We start from the raw sequence: 22,906 nt of genomic DNA, 5'->3' as shown, positions 1-22,906 counted from the left end.
CTGTACGTTTGAATGTTTCAGAAATCTCTCAGTCAGAACATGCTATATCATGTTTAGGTAACTAGCGAAACTAGCGAGCCAACTTCCGTTAACTTCTAAAGCAGCAACGCTGATCATTTTATTAAAGATGAAAGAATTTAGACAGTTTGTAACTCTCATTGGCGCCACAGTGTTTGTTTGACTTTGGGACCTGAAGCGGACGGAGTTTTGGACCCAGATTACTCTGCGAGGCTCCTGACTACGGTAGTCGTAATGCTCCGACAATCCATCAAGCGGTGCGGCTTCGTAGCTTACCAAAGTCGTACTAAAACTTTTTTTTGATAGATTTTTGAGCGCCGTGTACCACATAAAATCAGTTCGAGGTCAGTAAGCACAACCAGAATTCATACATAAGGCACACCAGATTATAAGGTGCACTGTCGATTTTTGAGAAAATTAAAGGATTTTAAGTGCACCTTATAGTGCAGAAAACATGGTATATGAAGTCCAACACAAAGGCTATTTACAAAAAAGGAGTGAGCAGGTGCAGTCCCAAAGGAAGCTGATATTCCTGATATTCAGAAAAGATTTAAATGAAGTGTAAAATTAGAAATCATCTAATCAAAGTTCAAGCTGACTAAATTATGAGCACGGACATCATAATAAAATGATATATTTAATATTTTTACAACAAAGGTTTTAATATTTTGACATGTTTATGCCCCACCAATATCAGATTCTCCCATTCCAACTCCTAAAGTGCACTAGAGACAAGAAAATTCGGTAGATAACTGCCAACAGAAATTTAAGACATAGACTTGACCAAACAAATGAACTTAGATCAAAGGTAAAAGCACAGGTTGATTCACAGCACAGTACCATTTAATGTAACTCAGTTACAAAGCAACAAACTAACTGAATGATAAAATTTAAATTTAAATTCCAATGGAACAGTTACTAATAAACAAAAAGTCTATCAGGTGTTTCTATCACTCAGGAGAAGTTAAGGTTTCATAATGGCACGAATCACAATTTATTATTATTAAAGATTGGCAGGCTGAGACGTACTACATTGGCTTGGCAGCAGAAAATGCATGCATGAACACATTCACCAGAAAAAAAGACAAACAAAGAATCAAAGAAATGATGGGGAAGAAAAATCACCTAACAAATTCTATTCCCAATTCTTTTCCCAACAATTCAGTTTCTCATTTTCCTGTTTGATTGAGCTTCATCTTCTCCATTTTGATCGCTTCTGTAAATAAGGACTGTGCTTTCCATGCTTGCGGATGAATGTTGGCTTGTGGAGTCCTAAATCCTCCTGGTCTCTTTAGGTATCTTTAATAATGTCTCTGAGCTCTATGACCTTAGCTATATCCACCTTGGGTTGAAATACTTTGCTTCTGTACCCCTGTGGGTGGTATAAAAGATACTCTTCCCTGTTGATTTCATTTTCATCCTCATCATTGTCATTATTATCAGAACTGTTGTCAATAATCACCAACTCAGCTTGAATGTCTTCCTCCTCCTCCTCAGCATTCTCGTAGCCCATGAAGATCATTGATATGGGTTCTAACTTCAGCTCCCCTGGCAGAGTGCTGACAAGGTTCAGAGAGACATTATTTTCTGCACAAGAGGGTAAATCTTTGTTAGAGTCACCTGAGGTGCCTAGCAAGGGATCAGGATCATATTTATGGTGGATGAGTGAAGAACTAGATCTATCTAATGTTCTGTAGACTGGCTCTTTGGGTCCAGGCATTCCTTCAGGCCTGAATTTAACTGAAACAAGAGCTGCTGTGTTTGGACTGCTTGTATCTGTTGTGCTGTTGGCGAATGCTCTTGGACATTTGGTGCTAAAGTGTGACTGGGGTATTAGAAAGGTCTCACACTTGGCCTGCTCTCGAGAGTGCAGTTTGGCCCCTTCTCCAACTCTTTGTACTTTTAAAGTCGAGTCTTGACAGATCGATAGAGGAATTTTGTTTAGGGATTTTTGTTCCTGCAGGCCTTGGCTGCAGTGGTTTTTCTCATTTAGGATTAGAGATCCATTTTTGAATGAGTTTACACTCTGTAAGGGGCTGGGTTTTGAGGTTTTTGTTAGTGATTTAGTTGATTTCCTTGGTGTTGATGGCCTATTCGTCCCTATATAGGGTACAGAATAGACAGGTAGATGGTACTGCACCTCAGTAGGTACATTCTTATCAACGGCTTGATGCAGAAGCTCTTCTACCTCTGTAGGGGTCATCTCTCCAACTGTTTCACTATGGATTTTAGTTGTCCCTGGGTGCAGTGCATACACACACTTACGTCCATCATCATACACCTTTATCCCATTCTTTTGGATGGTTTCTGGGATGATTGTTGAAGCTGACACCACATGACTTTTGCCTGTTTTCTTATCATTTTCCACACTGATCTTCATCGCAAATGTAGCTGGAATGAAAGACATAGATTAACTCTTAGGACATGTACTGGACAATAAATATTTATCAAATAAAGTTCATATTGCTGAATTTTCTTCTAATTCTAGATTTGGAAGAGTTTTCTTTGTATTTAATGACAGAAAACCTCCCTCAGCACCTCATGAAAGCTCCTGCAGTCATCATAGTGACTAAGATGAACAGGCACATGGCTCAATACATGAGCCCAGAAAAGAACTAGCAGAAACCAGCAGGAGAAAAACACCAGCTGCTAGTAGACAGAGCAGGTACTCGAGATTGCAAGATCAGACTGAACAACCTGTGCAACATCTCCATCGACTACAAGAAAACCTGTGACTCAATGCCTGGGATGCTTAGAACTGTACAAGATCAACAAGTCCCTAAGAGCTATCATCAAGAACTCAGTGAGAATGTGGTGAACAACACTACAGGCCAATATGTCTGTGTAGGTTCTCAGTCATTCAGGCCACAGTAGGCTAAGGAGCTTGGAAACAAAGCCTGTGGACTTTTGTGAAATTTTGTGAAAACGTTTCACCTCTCATCTCATCCAAAAGACTTGTTTAGTTCTAAAACCAAATGGTGGAAAGTCCCAGGTATTCAAACACTAGTGGGGGTTGACCCTGAAGAGGGTCACTGACCCACTATCAATCATGTGCGTCATCACAAGAGCCAGGGTATGAAAAAAGGCATGAGTTATTAGCACCAGGGGTTTCACGGGAAACCACTGTGAGACATGTGACATACTAAGGTCAATTGATGGGTTGAGACACCTGGGAAGGGATCTGAGGACTGCATTGTAGGTGCCTGATAGCTAACGGCTATTCAATGACGGCCTCAGTGGACATAGATGGTCTTTATTACTTCTCTTTCAAATCATCTGTCTTCTTCATCCAAAGTGTAAACATTGTCATCCTCAAACGAGTGACCTGTATCCTTACAGTACAGCTATCTCTTGTCCTGTTGAGGTGGCTCTTCTATGTTGTGCAATTTGTTTATGGACTGGCTGTTTAGTTTCTCCAATGCAGAAGTTTTAAGCACTTCTCCCTGCACTGCACAGCATACACTATGCTGCTTAGCTTGTTTGTTTGTGAGTTTTGTCCTTGGGATGACCTGTCATGGTTCTGGTCTTTCTGGTCGGGCTCTTTCTGTGTTTAGAGTTGGGTTTTGAGAAATGGTTTATGTTCCTAAGTTCCATTGATATACTTTGGTTTCTTTTTGTATTTTATGCTTAGTCTTTTGTTTGTGGGTTATCAGCCTAATAAATGGTTTGCCTTTATTAAGATGATTCTGTCTCCGAGCGTTTGGATTTGGGTCCTACACATCACACTTGGTCTGTTAACTCCACAGACCTCGACAGAGCCAGTTTCCATCTAAGGGTGTGCCTGTGTCTGAAGTGCATTGGGATGTTGTGCTCGGAGTTTCTCTGACAGACCTGCTACATAAGGGATGACAGTGTTGTTCCGTTTGTCATTCTGTTTCTCCCCAGTTGATTTCTGACCTTCTTTCCTGTGCGTCTTGAAGACCCAGTTGGAATAACCACATGTTTTAACACCTTTCTTTATGTGTGTGTTCCCTAATGCTGTCCACAAACTTACACTGAATCAGATAAAATCATATTGTTCTTTGATTTGGTTTCATTCTTCAATTGTATCCCTACAACTAAGGCATCAGAACTGGTCAGGAAACGACTACAGTAACAAAAGGTTTTACATACAATATAGAATTTTTGCTGGGGGAATGCATTTGATACGTGCTGCTTCAGTCTGTCTTACTACAAACCATTGAAATGCAAACTGTGCATGCATGTATTAACTTGGTGATATCAAAAACGTATAAATACTGTAACTGATTCTAATCTGCTGCTGAGTCTATGTTACACTGATGAAACTGAAGCTACTAGAACACAGGACACACACCAAGAATACCTGTGGAATTACACATGTTAATTTCACTTTGATCTGTGACAAAGTCACAAACCTTCTTTATCAGGTTGTGGGACAATAAACAGTTTCAGTGCTCTAAAGTACAGCCATCACCTTAGAAATACAAAACAGCACTGATAATTTTCTGGAATTACAATATTTATTTTATGCTCTATTACTAAAATGCTAAATTAAGATTTGCTTCAGCATTAATTGCCTGTGCTTTTTACAACAGATTTATAGACTTTTAATCACCACTTCATAAAATAGGTAGCAGTCATAGGGATCATTTTCTGTGGAAAAATAATGATATAATCTGGGAAATTGAATAATGGAAGCGTCCCCCTGGTATGTTGCTTGAGCTTTGGGGTAGGTCCCAGGCCTCTGGAAGAAGCCCCAGGAAGTATCTTCAACAAACTCAATAACATATTCAACAACAGTTTAACCATAAAGTCTAAGTTGAGTAACACTATGAACAAGTCCAAGTAAGCAAGTCCAATCAACTCTGAGTATGCTCACGCTCAGTTAAGCATGTGTGTGACCAAAGAATGAAAACCATTATCTATGGAGCTCTGGCACCATGATTCACCATGGCAGAGGTAAAAAGTGAAAAAGTGGGAGTGAAGAAAAAGTAGTTTTAATTAGCTTTGGTCAGTCTGTCATAAAAAGTATAACAGTTTGATGTAAAATAAATATTTTTATACTGTCTGTGGTCATCAATTACCCAGCATTATACTGAAAAATACAGGACAGCATGTTTTATCAGGAAAGGCAAACAAAAAAGGACTGAGAGCAGACACGAGTCAGGGTAATCAAACTCAGTGTTGCAATATTGAGACTTTAGATGATTTTCAGTGGAAAATATGTTGAGGTTCTCACTCTGACTTTCAGACACTGTGCCTTTCAAAATGTTTTTTACATCATGTAATCCTGAACTAATTCTCAATTTTTAAACAAATGTAACATAAAATATTGAGAACTTGGATAGGATGCAGCTAAAAGTCCACTTTAAAACACATTTTTTGAGTCTTAAACTCATTTCAACCTCATCCTCTCTCAAATATTCACATCATTGTTACCCAACTGTAACAGACATTTTTTCATTAGTTTGGCTAATTACAAGATAACAAATGACTAAATTATTGATCAGTGTGTTATGTGTCTAAAGTTTTATATAGATAAGTTGTGTAATGTACCCAAAAGGTTGGTTCTGTTCATCTGGACACAGCGTTATCAGTGGGAGAAACGTTTCATCACTCATCCACGTGACTTCTTCAGTCTCAGCTGACTGCAGCAACAGGACCACTCTCAGCACTGACCAAGTGTGTTTGAACTGTGTCTTCTTTCCACATATTTCACATACAAGGGTCAGTTCTACAGGCAGAAACATGGGTGTGCCATGGGTTCCCCAGTTTCACCCATCGTGGCCAATTTGTACATGGAAGAAGTGGAAAAGAGGGCTTTGCTATCCTACCCTGGAACACCACCAAGCCATTGGTTCAGATATGTGGATGACACCTGGGTGAAAATCAAATCTCAGGACGTTCCACAATTCACGGATCACATTAACTCGGTGGACCAACACATCAAATTCACCAGGGAGGATATGAAAAGTGGCAAGTTAGCCTTCTTAGACTGTGAGATTTCCATCAGTAATGGGGGACATCTAAAAGCTGATGTTTACCGGAAACCTACGCATACGGATCAGTATCTAAGGTTTGACTCTCATCATCCACTGGAGCATAAACTGGGTGCCATCAGGACGCTACAACACAGAGCGAACACCATCCCCACTGACACAGCAGCCAGGGAAGCAGAAGAACATCAAGAAGGCCCTGAGTAAATGTGGTTATCCCAGCTGGACTTTTGTCAAAGCTGGAAAGACACCTAAAGAAAGCTCCAGCCAATCCAGGAGAGAAGGACAACCAATGACTAAGTGAAAACCTGTAGTGATCCCATACGTGTCAGGAGTATCGGAACAGTTGAGACTCATTTTTGGCTTTTAAACCCCAAAACACGCTGCGCCAAAAATTGGTCCACCCCAAGGATCGGGTCCCCCGACACAAACAGAGTAACATAGTGTACGCTGTTAAGTGCAGGAGGATTGCCAGGATTTATACATCGGGGAAACCAAACAACCAAAGAGGATGGCACAACACAGAAGAGCTACCTCGTCAGGCCAGGACTCTGCAGTCTATTTACACCTACAGGCCAGTGGACACTCTTTCAATGATGAGGATGTACACATCCTGGACAGGGAGGAACGCTGGTTTGAGCGCGGAGTCAAGGAGGCCATTTACGTGAAAAGGGAAAGACCATCTCTGAATGGAGGAGGGGGCCTAAGGGTACATCTGTCACCATCTTACAATGCTGTGATTGCAGCCATTCCCCAACTCTCTGTGAATGGGACTCATGGCCATTGGTCAGTGGTTGTTAATCAATGGTCATGAGAATTTGCATAATTAAGATTAAGGAACTGACCTCCCAGCCCATTGTTCCTTCAGTGGGCTGGTTTCAGTCATTATGCAAATGTACTGTTTATAAGATTGGGGAAACCTGCAGTCAGCTGAGACTGAAGAATCAACCTTTTAGATTTACTTACCTGGATGATTGAGCATGCATCAAGACTGATGTAAAGTACATTACATTTTTCCAGTGCAAGGAAACTGACAGCTGGCATGAGATGTATGATACGAACAGCATGTACCAGTCACATAACCACTGAAACATGGTAACATTGTTATAGACTAGCATCAATATTATAGGTTTTAATATTGTGGCTGATCAGTGTATTTTTTAGCATCATCCTGAAGGATGATGATCATTGTAATCCATCTGCACCAATGTAATATTTTACAGCCTGTCACAGAAGTATACCTTTCTTTGGTTCATGGCTACCGAGTTCACATACAGGATGGGTTTCTGCTGCTGCCAGTGGAATGAGTGATAGCATATCTGGTAGTGGTGAAGGGACATGATGGGTCACATCTAAGAAGAATATAAGACCAGTGAAATGAAAGCAAACACAACATAAGCCAAGACTAGCTATATTTGGACAAATATATACATATATCACCATTTTTAAGATTTCATTATATTAGTAATATGGCACATTATTCCAGTATGTGACAACAAAGAGACTTATACCAGAAATATCCTTACAGAGCAAAATGAAAACTGATATCCATCTCATGAATGAATTCTCTCAACTGATGCTCAGTTTTATCATGCCATAAGCATTTTATTATGTTTCTAGTAATCTGAGTGGACTCGTGATAACCAAGTATCCCATGATGCAAAAAGTTGCTATTATGCTTTAATGAAGCTCTAATAAGTTTTGTAACCATTTACCAGGAGAAATTACTCACAGCACATCAAAGAGCTAAAAAAGTGCACACCTGGCTGGGACTCTGCGTGTACCTCCTATATGTGGAGACAAAGTAGTTGAGGTTCAAAGTAGTGAAAGAAGCATGAAGTAAACATCACAGCAGTGCTACAGTTCAGCTTGTTTAGTAACGGCAGTTCACAGCTGTCACATTAGTAATTTCACTAGGTTAAATGAAGACAGAAAGCAAAGCAAATCAGGCATATTAGTCCTTGTACTGCATCCTCACAATGTGAGTAATCCATTTATCTGCCACCTGATTCACTCGAAGCAGTCGCTTGTGCAACAAAGCCCACCCACACAGTCTTCAGTGAGAACATCTTATTAGAAACAAGCAGAGCTTACAGATAGCATAACAGTTAGCAGGAAGTCAGGAGAAAACATTATTCCTTTAAAAAGGTGCTAGAATCTTTTCACAAACAATGAAAATTCAAATCACCATCGTCCTCGGTAAAACTGGCATGGATTGCATGAAACAACACCAGCGAAACACATTTAGCTACTCTGCACACTTATAAAATGCAGTAATTGAGTACTTAGTGTTTTTAAAGGTGACCCCAATGGACAATGAACAAGCCTTAGTCTAAGAACTTAACTGATCTAACTGCAGATTAACACTACAGTACACATCTATAGTACACTATGCACAGTGCTTTGTGTGTATATCAGTTTATCATTTTAAAGTCTAACATTATAATTCTCTTTTGTGTGATTATTTTCTTCTTGTAGGCATATATTTCTGCTGGTAGTGGTGTGGCAATGAAAACTATACACTCAAGGCTGATGCTGTTGTCTTCATCGTCAAAATATACTTTTCTCAACTGATTGTAATGAAACAGCTAACACGTAACATTAACTAAAATATTACTTTTAGTAATATTTTACTAATGCTGCTTAGTTACTATTACTAGGGTTAACTGATGGCATGACCATAGCTGGACTGGCCATCTGGGTCGATGGTGATTTTTCGTTTTTATGGGCCGATGATTTTTTTTGTAACGGCATAAACAATGAGAGGTGGTGGATTGGCCAGATGCTGGCAGATGTGTAAAAATAACTCAGTTGTTTGGTGGTGGCTGTGGCGGAGCTTCCACAGAGGCCAGCAGGTGGATGAGGGAAAGGGGAGGCAGGAGGAGGAGAGACCCGAGGCGGCCGCCGGTCCGAGTGTCAGGTGAACTGAACTTCAGGTAAGAAGTCATGACCTGCAGTCTATCTGGGTCAGATATAAACCAAGTTTAGGTGGAGTTTATTTTCGTTGTGCTGACTTTTTACAGTCAGTTACAATAATTTGTACTGCGTACTAGCTAGCATGACGGAGTTTCTATACAGCTGGGTGGGTGCTATGATGTTACTGATAGTGAACTTTATTCGCAGCATCAGCACCACGGAAATACACGGATAAATCCGTAGACTCGAGACAGAATTCACAATGTGTTTTCAGGACTTTCAGGTGTATGGACCAATGTTTTCTTTTCTGATCAAACCAGAAAGCTTTAATGAGCAGCTGGATTTGTCTCGCATTAACTGCCTGGACACAGAGGACATCGAAATGCAGCTGATTGAACTGAAAAGCTCGACTCTGTGGGGGTCAAAGTTTGCAGAACTACAGACGCAGCTGGAATCCACAGCTGTGCGTGTTCATGGAGCTGCATTTTCACCTGCTGGACATCACTACCTGACAAGTTTAACTGTCTTCAGAACATTGCAGAGGCCTTATTGACAGTATTTGGCTCTACATGTCTGTGTGAGCAGATGTTCTCTCACATGAGTGTCCTCAGGTAGCCGTCTGAATGCTGGACACTCGGAGACCTGTGTCCCTGAGTGGGAGACCAGAGATCACATTAACATGTGTATCTCTGTATTAACAGACATGCCATATTGGCCCAGTTTATTTTTCTTATCATTGTTGTGAGGAGACCATAAATAGCATTTGCATTTTCGGTTGTACAGTTCATTTGCTGTTACGGAGTTCTTGTTATGGATAAAAAGTGTCTTTTTTTGTTTCAAAATAGCTGACAACTATTCGCTGATAGCTGCCAACATCTGCAAACAAATATAATTCTATAAAGTTGTTCTATATAGTGTGTAACTGTTAATATAGAGCGTTATTAAATTTATTGCTAATGCAATTATATGGAACATTGACTTCTGATGAAATTTTAGATGCACTCATCATCAGAAAGGTTGCCGACCCCTGGCCTAGGCCATGTGCCCGAGGACTGCCACCAAAACTTCTTGGGGTACTGAATAGGGCCGGAGGATCAGCCAGTCATCTACACCAGGTGGCTGAACAGCTTAGTGGCCAGGTGGCTACAGCCTGGCCACACAAAGGTGGAGGCTCAGCTGCTGGATCTGATGATTCTCGAGCAGTTTGTCGAGGGACTCCTGGCAGGAACAGCGGAGTGGTCTGTGTCACAGGCCAAGAACCACCTGGCAGCGCAGTCAGCTAGTCTGCTAGCCTGCTAGCCTGCCCCAAGGAGGAGGCTTCCCCACTCCACCAAGCAGGAATGTTGGAAGTGTGGGTGGACACCAGCATCATGACTGTCTCCTGACAGAGGGGTATAGTGGTAAGGTGCCAAAGGGGTATACACCAGGCTATTGTAGACTCAGGGTGCACACAGACCTTGGTCCACCAAACTCTGGTTTGGCCCAGGGCATTGCTGAAGGTAGAATGGGTGAAGGTTAAGTGCATGCATGGGGACATACACAAATATCCTACTGTGCTGCCAGAAATTAAGTACAAGGGCAAAAAGCGTAGTGGGAAGGCTGTGGTTAGGTCATGCCTGACACATCCTTTAATTCTGGGGATGGATTGGCCATGGTTTAAAAACCTGTTGGGGCAGTGTGCGGGGATGCATTCATGACCTGTAACAGCATGTAGTGTCTGTGCTGTGTACAGCGGTGATCCGAGGCCATCCAACGCTGACTCTGGGGAGGAGATGGCAGTGATTCACTCCATGGGAGATTTCCCACTAGAGCAGTCTCATGACAAAACTCTATACTCAGCCTTTGACCAAGTGATAAAAATTACTGGTCACATGGTGCGCCCTGACACAGCACTGGCCTACCTGAATTTTGTATTAATCAGACATCGACTGTATTGGGTGAGTTGCAACAGTCGCACAGAAGAAGAACACACCCAGTTGTTGGTGCTTTAAAGCTTTTGGGAAATTCTCTGGTTAGCCTGGCAAAGGAGAGAGATGATTTGTGGTCCGGAGGTGCCAAACTCCACTATTCTCACCTCCCCCCATTGTGATGACCATCTCACACAAGCCCAGAGAATGGGCGTTGCTGCATTGCAACAGTGTTTTGTAGATGTGTTCTCCCCCCTGCCTGGCCATACCACACTCATAGATCACCATTTTGAAATGCGTCCTGGTGAGATGGTGCATTTACAGCCCTACAGGTTACCTCAACATAAAGAAAAAATGTTCAGAAAGAAGTGCTTGGTTTAGCCCCATAGTTCTTGTCTATATGGTTCTGTGGCGACTACCACAAGGTGAAGTGTCACATTTTGATGCATATGCCATGTCCCGGGTCGACAAGCTCCTGGATCGGATAGGCATTGCACTTTTTTCATGACACTGGAGTTAACCAGTGGCTACTGGCAGATCCCCTTATCTCCAGAGTCTAAAGAAAGTCATCCTTCTCCACTCTGTACAGTTTGTACCAATTTGTCACACTTTCGTTCAGCTTGTTCAGGGCCCCAGCGACTTTCCAGTGTCTCATGAGCCTGGTGTATGACATCATCATCCATAGTGACACCTGTGCAGAGCATGTGCAGCAGGTGGCCATAGTCCTAGAGTCTCTGAGGCAGATGGGGCACACAGCCAACCTGAAGAAGTGTGTGAGCAGACAAACGGAAGGTACAGTATCTGGGGAGGTGGGCAAGTGTGCCTGCAGGAGGTGAAAACAACAGCCATCGTATCCTGCCCATGTCCCAAGACTAAAAAGGAGGTGAGGCAGTTCTTGTGGCTGGCTGGTTATTGTCGCCGGTTCATGCCAAACTTCACAGAGCTGGCCAGCCTCTTGACTGCTGTAACCCAAAAGGGTGACCCAGATCTGATCCAGTGGACAGAGCAGTGCCAGACAGCGTTCATACAGGTGAAGAAGGCTCTCTATGGGAAGCCTTGCTCCACATGAAAATCTCCACTGAGTGATCTTGGAAAAAAGCTGCAAATAAAACATAACTAGAGCTCCAACAGTGTGTATGTATGGGCCCTTTGTGTCACACAGCCTTTAATGTGCATCATCTGTTATTGGGAGCTGTGTTGTTTGATCAACATATAAAGACACATCAAAATACAGGCGTGTGTCTTTGATTTGTTTTATTGTTTGCCTTTTTCATTGTCCATTATTCTTAATCGTACTAAGGTGAAAAGCAGATACTAGCATACTAGTAGCACTAATACGCCCAGATGTAATTAATAAGTGACATGCATTAGTGTCACAGCCAAAAAGGCAAGCTGAGTGTTAAAAGGCACTTGATTTTTGCTTACCTTGATAATGTCTTCAGCTGTTCTCTCCACCTCTTTTAACCGCTTCACCACAATTTCTTCATTGGCAGAGATATTGAGTTCTTGTGCTTCCAAGGCCTCTATCTCCTTCTCCATTCTGTACAATTGAATATAATGAACAGTATTAGCAAATAGAAAAAGAAATCACTTGTGCATCCAAAACACTTGGATGTTAGGGACTCTTTGAATAGCTTCAACAAGGTAAGTACAAGACTTTTAATACATGGCATTATGGGTTGTACTGGGTAGCTGTGTATTTTGCATTTTCAAAAGATTTTCAGTAAAATCATAATTCCCGTCGGCAGTAATGACACCCGGTTACGCCAATCGGAGGTCACTAAAATCAATATTGAATCGGTGTGTAACTTTGCCAAAACAATGTGGGACTCTGTAGTTTTCTCTGGTCCCCTCCCCAATCAGACCAGGAGTGACATGTTTAGCCGCATGTTCTCCTTAAATTGCTGGCTGTCTGAGTGGTGTCCCAGAAACGATGTGGGCTTCATAGATAATTGGCAAACCTTCTGGAGGAAACCTGGTCTTGTTAGGAGAGACGGCATCCATCCCACTTTGGATGGAGCAGCTCTCATTTCTAGAAATATGGACAAATTTATTAAACCCCCCAAAATATGACTATCCAGAGTTGGGACCAGGAAGCAGAGTTGCAGTCTTACACGCCTCTCTGCAGCTTCTCTCCTCCTGCTACCCCCCCAAAAAACCATCTCCATAGAGACTGTGTCAGCTCCCACAAAGACAAAAAACAAACCAAAAACCAGCAACAAACAACTTAAACATAAAAAATGACAAAGAAAGAACAATACAGAATCCACATCTGAACCAAAGAGTAAAACAGTGAAATGTGGATTATTAAATATTAGGTCTCTCTCCTCCAAGTTTCTGTTAGTACATGACTTAATAATTGATCAACAAATCGATTTATTCTGCCTTACAGAAACCTGGTTGCAGCAGGATGATTATGTTAGTTTAAATGAATCAACATCCCCGAGTCATTCTAACTACCAGAAACCTCGAAGCACAGGCCGAGGGGGCGGTGTGGCAGCAATTTTTCACACCAGTCTATTAATCAACCAAAGACCCAGACAGACTTTTAATTCATTTGAAAGCCTGATGCTTAGCCTTGTCCACCCCAGCTGTAAAACTCAGAAACCAGTCTTACTTGTTATTATCTATCGTCCACCTGGGCCTTACACAGAGTTTCTCTCTGATTTCTCAGACTTTTTATCTGATTTAGTGCTCAGCTCAGATAAAATAATTAATGTGGGTGATTTTAACATCCATGTAGATCGGGGTGGAAGAACTCCAGGCCTCGAGGGCAGGTGTCCTGCAGGTTTTAGATGTGTCCTTGATCCAACACAGTTGATTTAAATGGCTAATTTACCTCCTCAACATGTCTTGAAGTTCTCCAGAGGCCTGGTAATGAACTAATCATGTGATTCAGGTGTGTTGACCCAGGGTGAGATCTAAAACCTGCAGGACACTGGCCCTTGAGCCCTGGAGTTCCCCAGTGCCACCATAACATTTCCCTCAGGATGAATAAAGTATTATCAATCAATCAATCAATATACAGTGCAAACAAGGCTGGTCCCAAGATAGAGCCTTGAAGTACACCATAATTTAGAGCGAGTCTTTTTTTAGCACTAGGGGTGCTCACATAAAAAATGTTCACATAAAAAAATAAAGATAAGTAGAAACGAAACCACTGAAGAGCAGACCCTTTTAGGCCAGCATATGATTCCAGCCATGATAGGAGGATATAATGGCTGACTGTGTCAAAGGCTGCTGTCAAGTCCAACAACAAGAGGGCAGCAGGGCTGCCAGAATCCAGAGTTAATACCATTAAAAACCCTTAAAAGTGCTGTGCTCAGTGCTGTGTACTGATTTAAAACCAGATTGAAACTTTTCAGACATCTCATTAAGATCAAGGTGCGGCTGTAAATAGACCACTTTCCCAGAACTTTTGAAAGAAAGGGGAGCTTTGAGATTGGCCTGTAATTAGCCAGAATGGTTGGGTCCAGATTGTGTTTTTTAAGAAGAGGCTGAACTATAGCTTGATTAAAACATGATGGGACACAGCCTGTAGTAAGGGAAGTGTCAATTAATCTCTGGATAAAAGGCCCAACAGTATTAAGTATTTTTAAGCAGACTTGGGGGAAGACAATCTGATGGGCAGTGTGATGATTTTAGGTGATGAACTACCACAGACAATTCACTCAGAGAGACAGACTCACTGCTCTAAGACAAAACAAAGGAGGAACACTGGGGTCTGAGGCAGTGGGCGGTGAGACATAAGACCTAACAGATGAAACTTCAAACCCTGGGATAGCACCAAGTATGTGTCCTTTTTAATGAGTGGGGCCACTGTGTCAGGTTAAAAGAGTCAATAGCATTTTTAAACCAGAGGTTTAGACTTACAGCAGACATGAATATTAAAATCACAGAGGATTAAAAAACTGTCAAACTTAAGAACAATTCCGGCCATAAAATCTGAAAACTCTCAGATGAACTCCTTATTAAACGTAGGAGGATATATGAGGACACACAGCAAAGGCACAGTACTGTTCAGGTGTAGCTCAAACAGCTGGAGTTCAAAGCTAGAGAATGATTAATGCTGCAGTGTTTGATGGCAATGAAAACAGGTGTGAATGAGCAATCTGGAGGTAGCTAAGAAAAGGGTGAGTCCCATGAGAAGTGTGGACGTAAGCCCTGACTCTGACCAGCTCGCTTTCCCTGTTTCCTTGGGCACTTGTTCCAGAGTGTGGCATGAGGATGGCTGCACAGGTAACCCAGAACAGATGACTGAAAGGTGGTGGAGGAAGTCCATAACCTTATCCTGTCACAGTTTGTTTGAGAACTAGATCGTAAGATGCTTTGATTTCTAATAGCAACTGGTGATTATACACATGTAGTCCTAGGACATTTTGAGACATTATGAAAAGGAAGAGATCTAACATCAACCAAGACAAAATGGCCAAAGCTGACAGACGCGTCACCGTGCATACTCCATCGTCTGTGAATGTTGTGTGTAGTATATTTAACTATTTGTTTCATTAAGGTGTTTTTTTATTTGTTCATCGTCAGGATTCAGACGGTTCCTACAGTTTCCTGGTTTATTCCGTACATTCATGCTGAGGGCTCAGTGATGTTGATGAAACTTTGATTGCACAATCCCTGGAAAAAATATAGAAATGTATAAAAAATGTCAGCTGCTAATAATTTTCCAATAGCATAGTTGAAAAAAAAATGTACAGACCAGGTTGAACCCTAATAACTTAATTCTCTCCGACCTGTCAGCACATGGAGTTTTTCCATCTATAGCTAAATAAATAAATACTGCACATTGGACATTTACATGTGGAACACATCCCTTGTGTCCCTTTCACATAAAAATCACAAAGGTGATAGACTGAGATTAGCGGCAAACAACTGGAGTAAGCAGGCATGACTGTGATCATTACCACTATGACTGTTAAATTATGTGGAAAACGTAAATCTTAAGAATTACTAATAGTTTTAGGCACAGTGCCAGAGCTTTGTGGTTCACCTTATTAATCATCAGAAATATACAGTGCAAGTCCAAACACATATTTCTGGCAGAAATGCACACAGACTAAATTTGGAATATTAGCAGTTCAGTGAAATAATCGTTTAATGCTTTCATGTTCATCTTAGTAATAATCATAGAATGCAAGCATCACTTCCTGTTTGGCTTGTTCAGTGTGCACAACCTGTATTTTATTTGCTGAAAACCTGTATCAATATTTTATAGAAAGGCTTATTCTGTCATAATTATATATTCTCTGACCAAATTTAAAAGGTATAAGTATATAGAGTATCAAGGGCTTAAATCATTGGTTTCCAACTCCAGGCCTCGAGGGCAGGTGTCCTGCAGGTTTTAGATGTGTCCTTGATCCAACACAGCTGATTTAAATGGCTAAGTGACCTCCTCAACATGTCTTGTAGTTCTCCAGAGGCCTGGTAATGAACTAATCATGTGATTCAGGTGTGTTGACCCAGGGTGAGATCTACAACCTGCAGGACACCGGCCCTCGAGGCCTGGAGTTGGACACCCCTGATGTAAATGAATGCGCCTCCACACTGCCCCCCCTTGGTGAATACACAAGACATTTCCACTAGTTTTCCTAATTCTCACTTAGGGGTGTTATTACTCATGGTTGCATCATCCACATCACAGGTGAGGTGTACCATTATGTCCACCCATCAGCAGGCAATCATGATCTGTATCTGTATATGAGCTTGTTAATCAAGAATAAACATTAATATCTGTAATTATAAATTACATATGAAGGAGTAATGCTTTATAAATGATGAATTAAACACTTAATAATACCTTACTAATGCCTAATATTGTGGCATTATTAGGCAGACAGTGAATATAAAGTGTTACCTTCACCTACTTGATTTGCTCATACTGACCTGTGCCCCATGTGTCCACTTTGGGATGTAGTGTGAGCTTCAGTGCAGGTTTGGATTACCTGATGATGTTGCTCTGCAGGTGATCACTCTGCTGCTGTTCGTCTTGAGCTTGAAGCCTCATGGCCTCCTGCTCCTCCTCCGACTGCTGACTCAGACCGTCCATCAGCCACTGCTCCCTCAAAGCCTTCTTCTGTCAGTCAACCAACACACAGGCCTCTGCTTTAGCCTTAAACTGAGCTCAGTGTTCTTCTCATATTTAAAATATTCAAATCTACGGTGACACCTGCTCTGTTTTCCATTTGACACTCTCTGCTTTCAAAAACTCTTTTCCTATCCTCTTAAGCAAAGAAAAATGTGTAACTGATTTCTCTATCAGATATTTTGAGGAACATTACGTTTGCGCACACTCCTCAGTTTCACAAACAGCATACTAGATCCAACATTATGAAGCAGCAGCTGCAGTGGAGCCAGTCCCTCGCTTCCCATTCAGCTGTTAGTCTCAGTCTGACATATTTAGATTTGCCAGAATGGGAACCAAAGAGCTTCTCAGTGTAGTTGGCATGGACTGTGGGAGTCAAATCTTTAGTGAATTGTAAAACCTAATGTTGTCCAAATAATAATGAGATGGATCTTAGTTTTTAGCATGTACAGTTTGGAAACTCTGACACAAGTTGTAATCATGACTGGAAGAGTAGGGATTTTCTCAAAGCTCTGCTATAAATATGTAGATGTGTGTTAAACAAACTCGTGTCCAACAAAAACCTTTACTATGTTAAAGAGACTGAGATCCTCCAGGTTATCTCTGAGTGGAGTAAAACCTCTTTATGGTTAAAGTCTGTATTCAGAGTGCTATAACATTTTTTTTAAATGCATAATTCTAATCAAACGTAATCAGCTATAAAGCTCCGAAGTAAAATAAACGTAAATATAAAGTCAGAAATAAAAGCTGTACTGATGTTTGTGTGAGTGTGAGATGAAAAGAGGAAGTGCAGTACAGCACTGAATGTAACCAATAGCAGTGGACAGTTCTACGGTGTGGCAACAGGAAAGGAGTCGTGGGGAGTTGAAAACCTTTTCCACTCACGTGAAACAGATGGGGGGGGGGCATTAAAATGCAACAAAAACATTTAAACGTTTTGTTTATTGTTAGATTTATTCATTTTTCCAGCCTGTTCCCGTAGGGAATTTAGATATTTTTTTGTAGTCACTGATATAAGAAGGTGATATCATTACACACCACTACAACACCAGCAGTGACCAGTTTGCCAAAGATGCAGGAAACAGCTCAGTGGCGTGACACAGTTTTAGACAGCCCCCTTGTGGCTAACTGTAACTGGGGTTAACTTGTGCGTAACTGCTTCTTAAGAAAACTTCAGATGTGTGCCTGAAGCACCCAATTTTTCTTAACATGAAAAAAAATATAACTTGGAACGATGGAATGAAAAAAGAAGATTTGACTTTTACAATAATGTATGAAATACCTTCAGTTGTGTTGAAGAGGAATAGCTGTAGCTATAATATGAACAATCATCCTCACATAATGCTACTGCAGTGAGTATATATCTGTGAAATAAAGCTCTGAGACTGCATCAATGAAAATGTGGAGAAATATAACAGTAAATGAAATCATTAAACCTTAATGCGAGAGTTCCTCACATTCCCTGTATACACTGTTACACACACCCACTGACACATTTTCTCCTGGATAATTTTGCTTTTGGGCTGTAAAATAGAGACATACCTTTATGTACTGGAGTTTTAACTTCTCTTCTTCTATCTGTCTCCTCTTCTTGGCAATTTCTTCCTGGATTCTTCTTTTGTCCTGTGAGGGCAGGTCAAACATACATTTGCATCATATGCACAATTACAGCATGGAAACTATTCCACCTGTTGTCTCCTCATGCTGACACTTCAACCTTGAGCTGACAGACGGACAGCAACAGCTATAAATAGACAAAAAGCAGCACGGGCTTCATGACGTGACCTACCTGTTGCTTGAGTGTGTGTGTGTGTGTGTGTGTGTGTGTGTGTGTGTGTGTGTGTGTGTGTGTGTGTGTGTGTGTGTGTGTGTGTCTGTCTGTTCGCTATAATTTCAACAACGTTCTTTGCTAATTAGTACACTATGTAGCAAAGACATCTAGAAATTTGATCAGATACATTGGACAGAATAAATCGTGCAGTTTTTATCCTGGAAAATATCAGGCAAACACGCTGCTTAGTTGCGTTATTTTTAACTAAGCCTCACTGCTCACTAATATTAGCTCCTAGATCCAGGATCAGTGTGGAATTAAGCCTGAGTAAAAGGGGATCTCCCTGTTGATGTCTGCTAGTATTTATGACTCTGTCTCAGTCCAGACAGCATTCTAAGCAGAGAAGCCCAGAATTCTCTTCATACCGTTTCCAACTCATCTGGGAGGACACAGAGTCATTACCAATTCAGCTGAGAGATATAATCTCTCCACCAAGTACTGGGTCTGCCCCAGGGCCTCCTCCCAGTAGATCATTCCTGAAACACATCACCCAGGAGGTATCTAGGAGCTCAGGTGCCTGAAGAACTTCAGCTGCCTCCTCTCGATGTGGAAGAGCGTGGACTCTCCAAGTCCCTCTGGAAGGACCAGTGAAACCCATTTCTGCCACTTGTATCATGACTTCATTGTAACTACTCAGAGCTTATGACTAAAATTTCTTTTCAACTCACTTTAAATTATTCATTTTTATTTTTACAGTGCCAAATCACAACAACAGTTGCCTCAAAGTAACTTGTATTTTAAGTTAACGATGCTACAGTATGAAGTGCCTTGAGACTGTTGCTGACGAGCAGGTGAGGGTTCATTGTCTCCACGGACACCGCCCAGTCCATCTGTAAATCTCACGGGCCACTCTCTTCTCACTAATGAACAAGACTCTGAGATACTGAAACTGCTCAACTAATGGTCGGAACTCACAAGCATGGTTTGGACACTCTACCCTTTTTCCAACTGAGAGCCATATTAAAAGACTTGGAGGTGCTGATTCTCATTCCTGCCACTTCACACTGGGGCACAAGGTCACCACCTGATGAAACTAACAGAACCACACCAACTGCAAAAAGCCAAGATGAAATTCTGAGGGTACCAAAGTGGAGACCACTCCCTCAGGATGTCCCAAGGGATGCGGGAAGGGAATGCCTTCTCCATCTCCGCCTGTAGACTTGTTAGGCAAACTTCCACGCACCCTCAAATATTCTGGTCCAGTGTTCCACAACCAGGATGAAAACCACATTGTTCCCCCTGAACCCAAGGTCCACCTAATGGATGGACTCTCCTGTCTTGTACCCTGGCATAGATTTTCCCGGGGAGGCTGAGGAGCGTGATCCCCCTGTAACTGGTCCTTCTTCTTACAGAGGGGAACTGCCACACCAATCTGCCAGTCCAAAAGCATTAATCCAAGCCTCCATGCAACAATGAAGCCAGGACAGCCCCACAACATCCAGAGCTGTACGGAATGAGTGACTCTTCTTACATGGTTTTGCCATATCCCTCCACACTTAAGTTTTTGTATCAGCCACTGCTTGCCCCAGTAGGGGGTGGCTGTAGCTCAGGAGATATAGCAGGTCACCTACTAATCGAAAGGTTCATGGTTTAAGCCCCGTCTGCTCATCCAAGTGACTTCGTCAGTCACTTGGATGAGCAGACGGGGATCGCTGAAATGTTTCTCCTACTGAAAATACTATGTTCAAATGAATAGAATCAGCTTCTTAGGTGTGAAGAGTATTACTAAGCAGGAAGTTAGGGCAGCTATGAAGACAATAAAGAATGGAAAGGCAGTTGGTCCAGATGACATACTTGGACCAGTTCATCCTATTATGCACCAGTATCGATCTGTCTGACACAGAAAAGGAGCGCGAGTTTTAATGTCATGACTGAAAAAACTAGATTTAATTTTTGGTTCCAAAAGGAGAGAGCAACATATTTAGATAATAATGACCTACCAGGAATATCACCATGTCTTCTATGGGATTCAGGAAAAGTAGTAGTGCAGGGCAAAATATTATCTTACTGTAAAGAATGTGTGCATTAGAACTAGAACAAGAAATGTAATCATTATCTTCTGCCTATGCTACCTCACCACAAGACAATAGAGAAAACAAACAAAAAATAAATAAAATGAAATGAAATAATTAACGAGAAAACAAAATTTCTGATGCTAAGACTTCATTTGGAGAACTTTGAACATGGTAAAAAAATCTGGAAAATTCCTTGTTAACCTTCCTTGTTAAAGCTAAATAAAGAATAACAACAAATATTCTATAAAGGATTCAACTGAAAACAAACTCATGATCCACAACAAATAAATAAATCTTTTAAAGACTTTTATGAAGCTTTATACTCCTCACAGATTAATCCCTCCAGTGCGGACATTGCAGAATTTCTTAACAATCTACTGAAACTAAGTGATGAACAGATTGTGGCTCTGGATTCACCTCTTTCAGCGTCTGAATCCCATGAAGTCTACAGCATCTCCCAAACAATAAAGCCCCAGAGCCAGATGGTTTTCCAGCAGAGTTTTACAAAGAATTTTGGCCTATGCTAGCGCCTTCGTTTTTCAGATTGGTCACTCAAATTCAGAATGATGAGACTCTGTCTCCAATATGAACTCTGCCATCATTAGTCTGCTTCTTAAACCACGCAAGGATCCTCCACTCCCTCCAGCTACCACCCAGTTTCAAAAGACCTTAAAATTAAACGAATTCATAATTTGTTGTGACCAAACAGGTTTAATCAGGTACTAATAAATATAATAGATTATTATATCGATCAAATTAGAAACCACAGTTGTCTCCTTAGATGCAGAGAAAGCTTTTGAGCAGTTAAACTGGAAATGTTTTAATAGCAGTTCTACATAAATGTGTATGTGGTTCATTCTTCATAGACTGTAGGTTGAAGCTTTGTGAAGTAAGATCATTTGTTGTAACACAAGCCTTTGGAGAGCTGTACAGTGTTTTAATCCAGAGGGGCTCCACACAGGGCTGTCCATTTCCCCCTTATTTTTATTGAGCCATTAGCACCAACTGAGATGAGCCTATATTCTGATGACGATGTAGTACTTTTCCTCAGGAACTTAAAAGCTTCACTTTTAAAGACAATCACAGATAAGTTCTCATCCACTGGGAGTAAATCAACAGCTCTCTCTTACTTGTTTTAGATCACTAGATTTCAACATTTGAAATTCTTGTCCCTCAGAGATAAGTCTAAAAGCTCTATTTCTTATTCAGTCGCATGTTTCAAAATGGATTAAACCAAGCTTATTAGACAGGCCTTGGCTGGACCTAGAACATGTATCTATGGAAAAGTAAAAATATCTGCCTTTTATTAGCTCCAGTATTAAGCATCACAAAATATCATCATAGCTTTAAAAGCCTCAACATAAACACTTCTCTAACCGTGCGTTCACACCGAACGCGATAGAGGCGGCCAGAGCGTCAGGTGTACATGTAAAGTCTATGGAAAGAGCGCGATGACACGCGATTGCGCGTCCGGCGAACATGCGGAAGCAGATTTGCGTCGTGAAAACGCGAAAACGCGAAAACGCCTGAAACGCGCGTCAGTGTAGCGCGTGGGGCGCGTTTGACTCGCGAAGAAAACCACGCGTGTCAGATTCTGTGTTGCATTTTGTGCACACGCGCGTATCGCGCCAACTGCTCGAGTTGGAAAATCTGAACTCCGGCGTCAAATCGCGCCGCGACAACCAATCAGGAGCCTGGTGACGTGGCTGTAACTAGGTCAAAGGGGCAGATCCAGCCAAAGCCCTTCATTCGTCATTCAGTATGGAGGAGCAGCTCATCAGTGCCGTGGCTAATCATCCAGAGCTATATGATGCTAGCTGCTACTTCTACCGAGACAGGAATAAAAAGGACCTAGCTTGGAGGCACATAAGTGAGGAGATTGGGCAACCTGGTAAGTTCATTCATTCTTCTTTTTAATTTTCAGACTGACCCGATGAAGCCACGCAAAAGCTAGCAAGCCCGCCTACTGTCCCGTTATTTTCCCACTGATGTACAAATACCTTTCCGCTAACAAGATAATGTGTTTATTCAGAGGACATCTGCAGCAGAACACATCTGGCACAACTTCCTCCCACATTCCTCTCACATTTCCGGTTCACGCGCGTGAAAAGATGCAATTTTGCAGCGCGATGGATTTTTCTTGGACACGCGTTGAGGTGCGAATGTGC

At 41.6% G+C, this 22,906-nt stretch overlaps 1 protein-coding gene across 4 annotated transcripts in view; it reads right to left on the bottom strand.

Moving 5' to 3' along the window:
- palmdb (palmdelphin b) overlaps positions 1–22,906 on the bottom strand; it is an 88,118-nt gene that overhangs the window by 25,241 nt on the left and 39,971 nt on the right. For all 4 annotated transcript variants that reach the window (XM_063484531.1, XM_063484527.1, XM_063484529.1 and 1 more), the window contains 3 exons: positions 18,435–18,515; positions 16,753–16,883; positions 12,224–12,338 (listed from right to left, as the gene is read on the bottom strand). In XM_063484531.1, coding sequence (XP_063340601.1) covers positions 12,224–12,338; positions 16,753–16,883; positions 18,435–18,515 — 327 coding nt within the window. The remainder of the gene's footprint in view (positions 1–12,223; positions 12,339–16,752; positions 16,884–18,434; positions 18,516–22,906) is intronic.

This window comes from Pelmatolapia mariae, linkage group LG9 (assembly GCF_036321145.2).
Source record: "Pelmatolapia mariae isolate MD_Pm_ZW linkage group LG9, Pm_UMD_F_2, whole genome shotgun sequence".
Lineage (NCBI taxonomy): Eukaryota > Metazoa > Chordata > Actinopteri > Cichliformes > Cichlidae > Pelmatolapia > Pelmatolapia mariae.
Note: the sequence above shows the minus strand (reverse complement) of the source record. Positions and strands in the feature narration are given on the sequence as shown.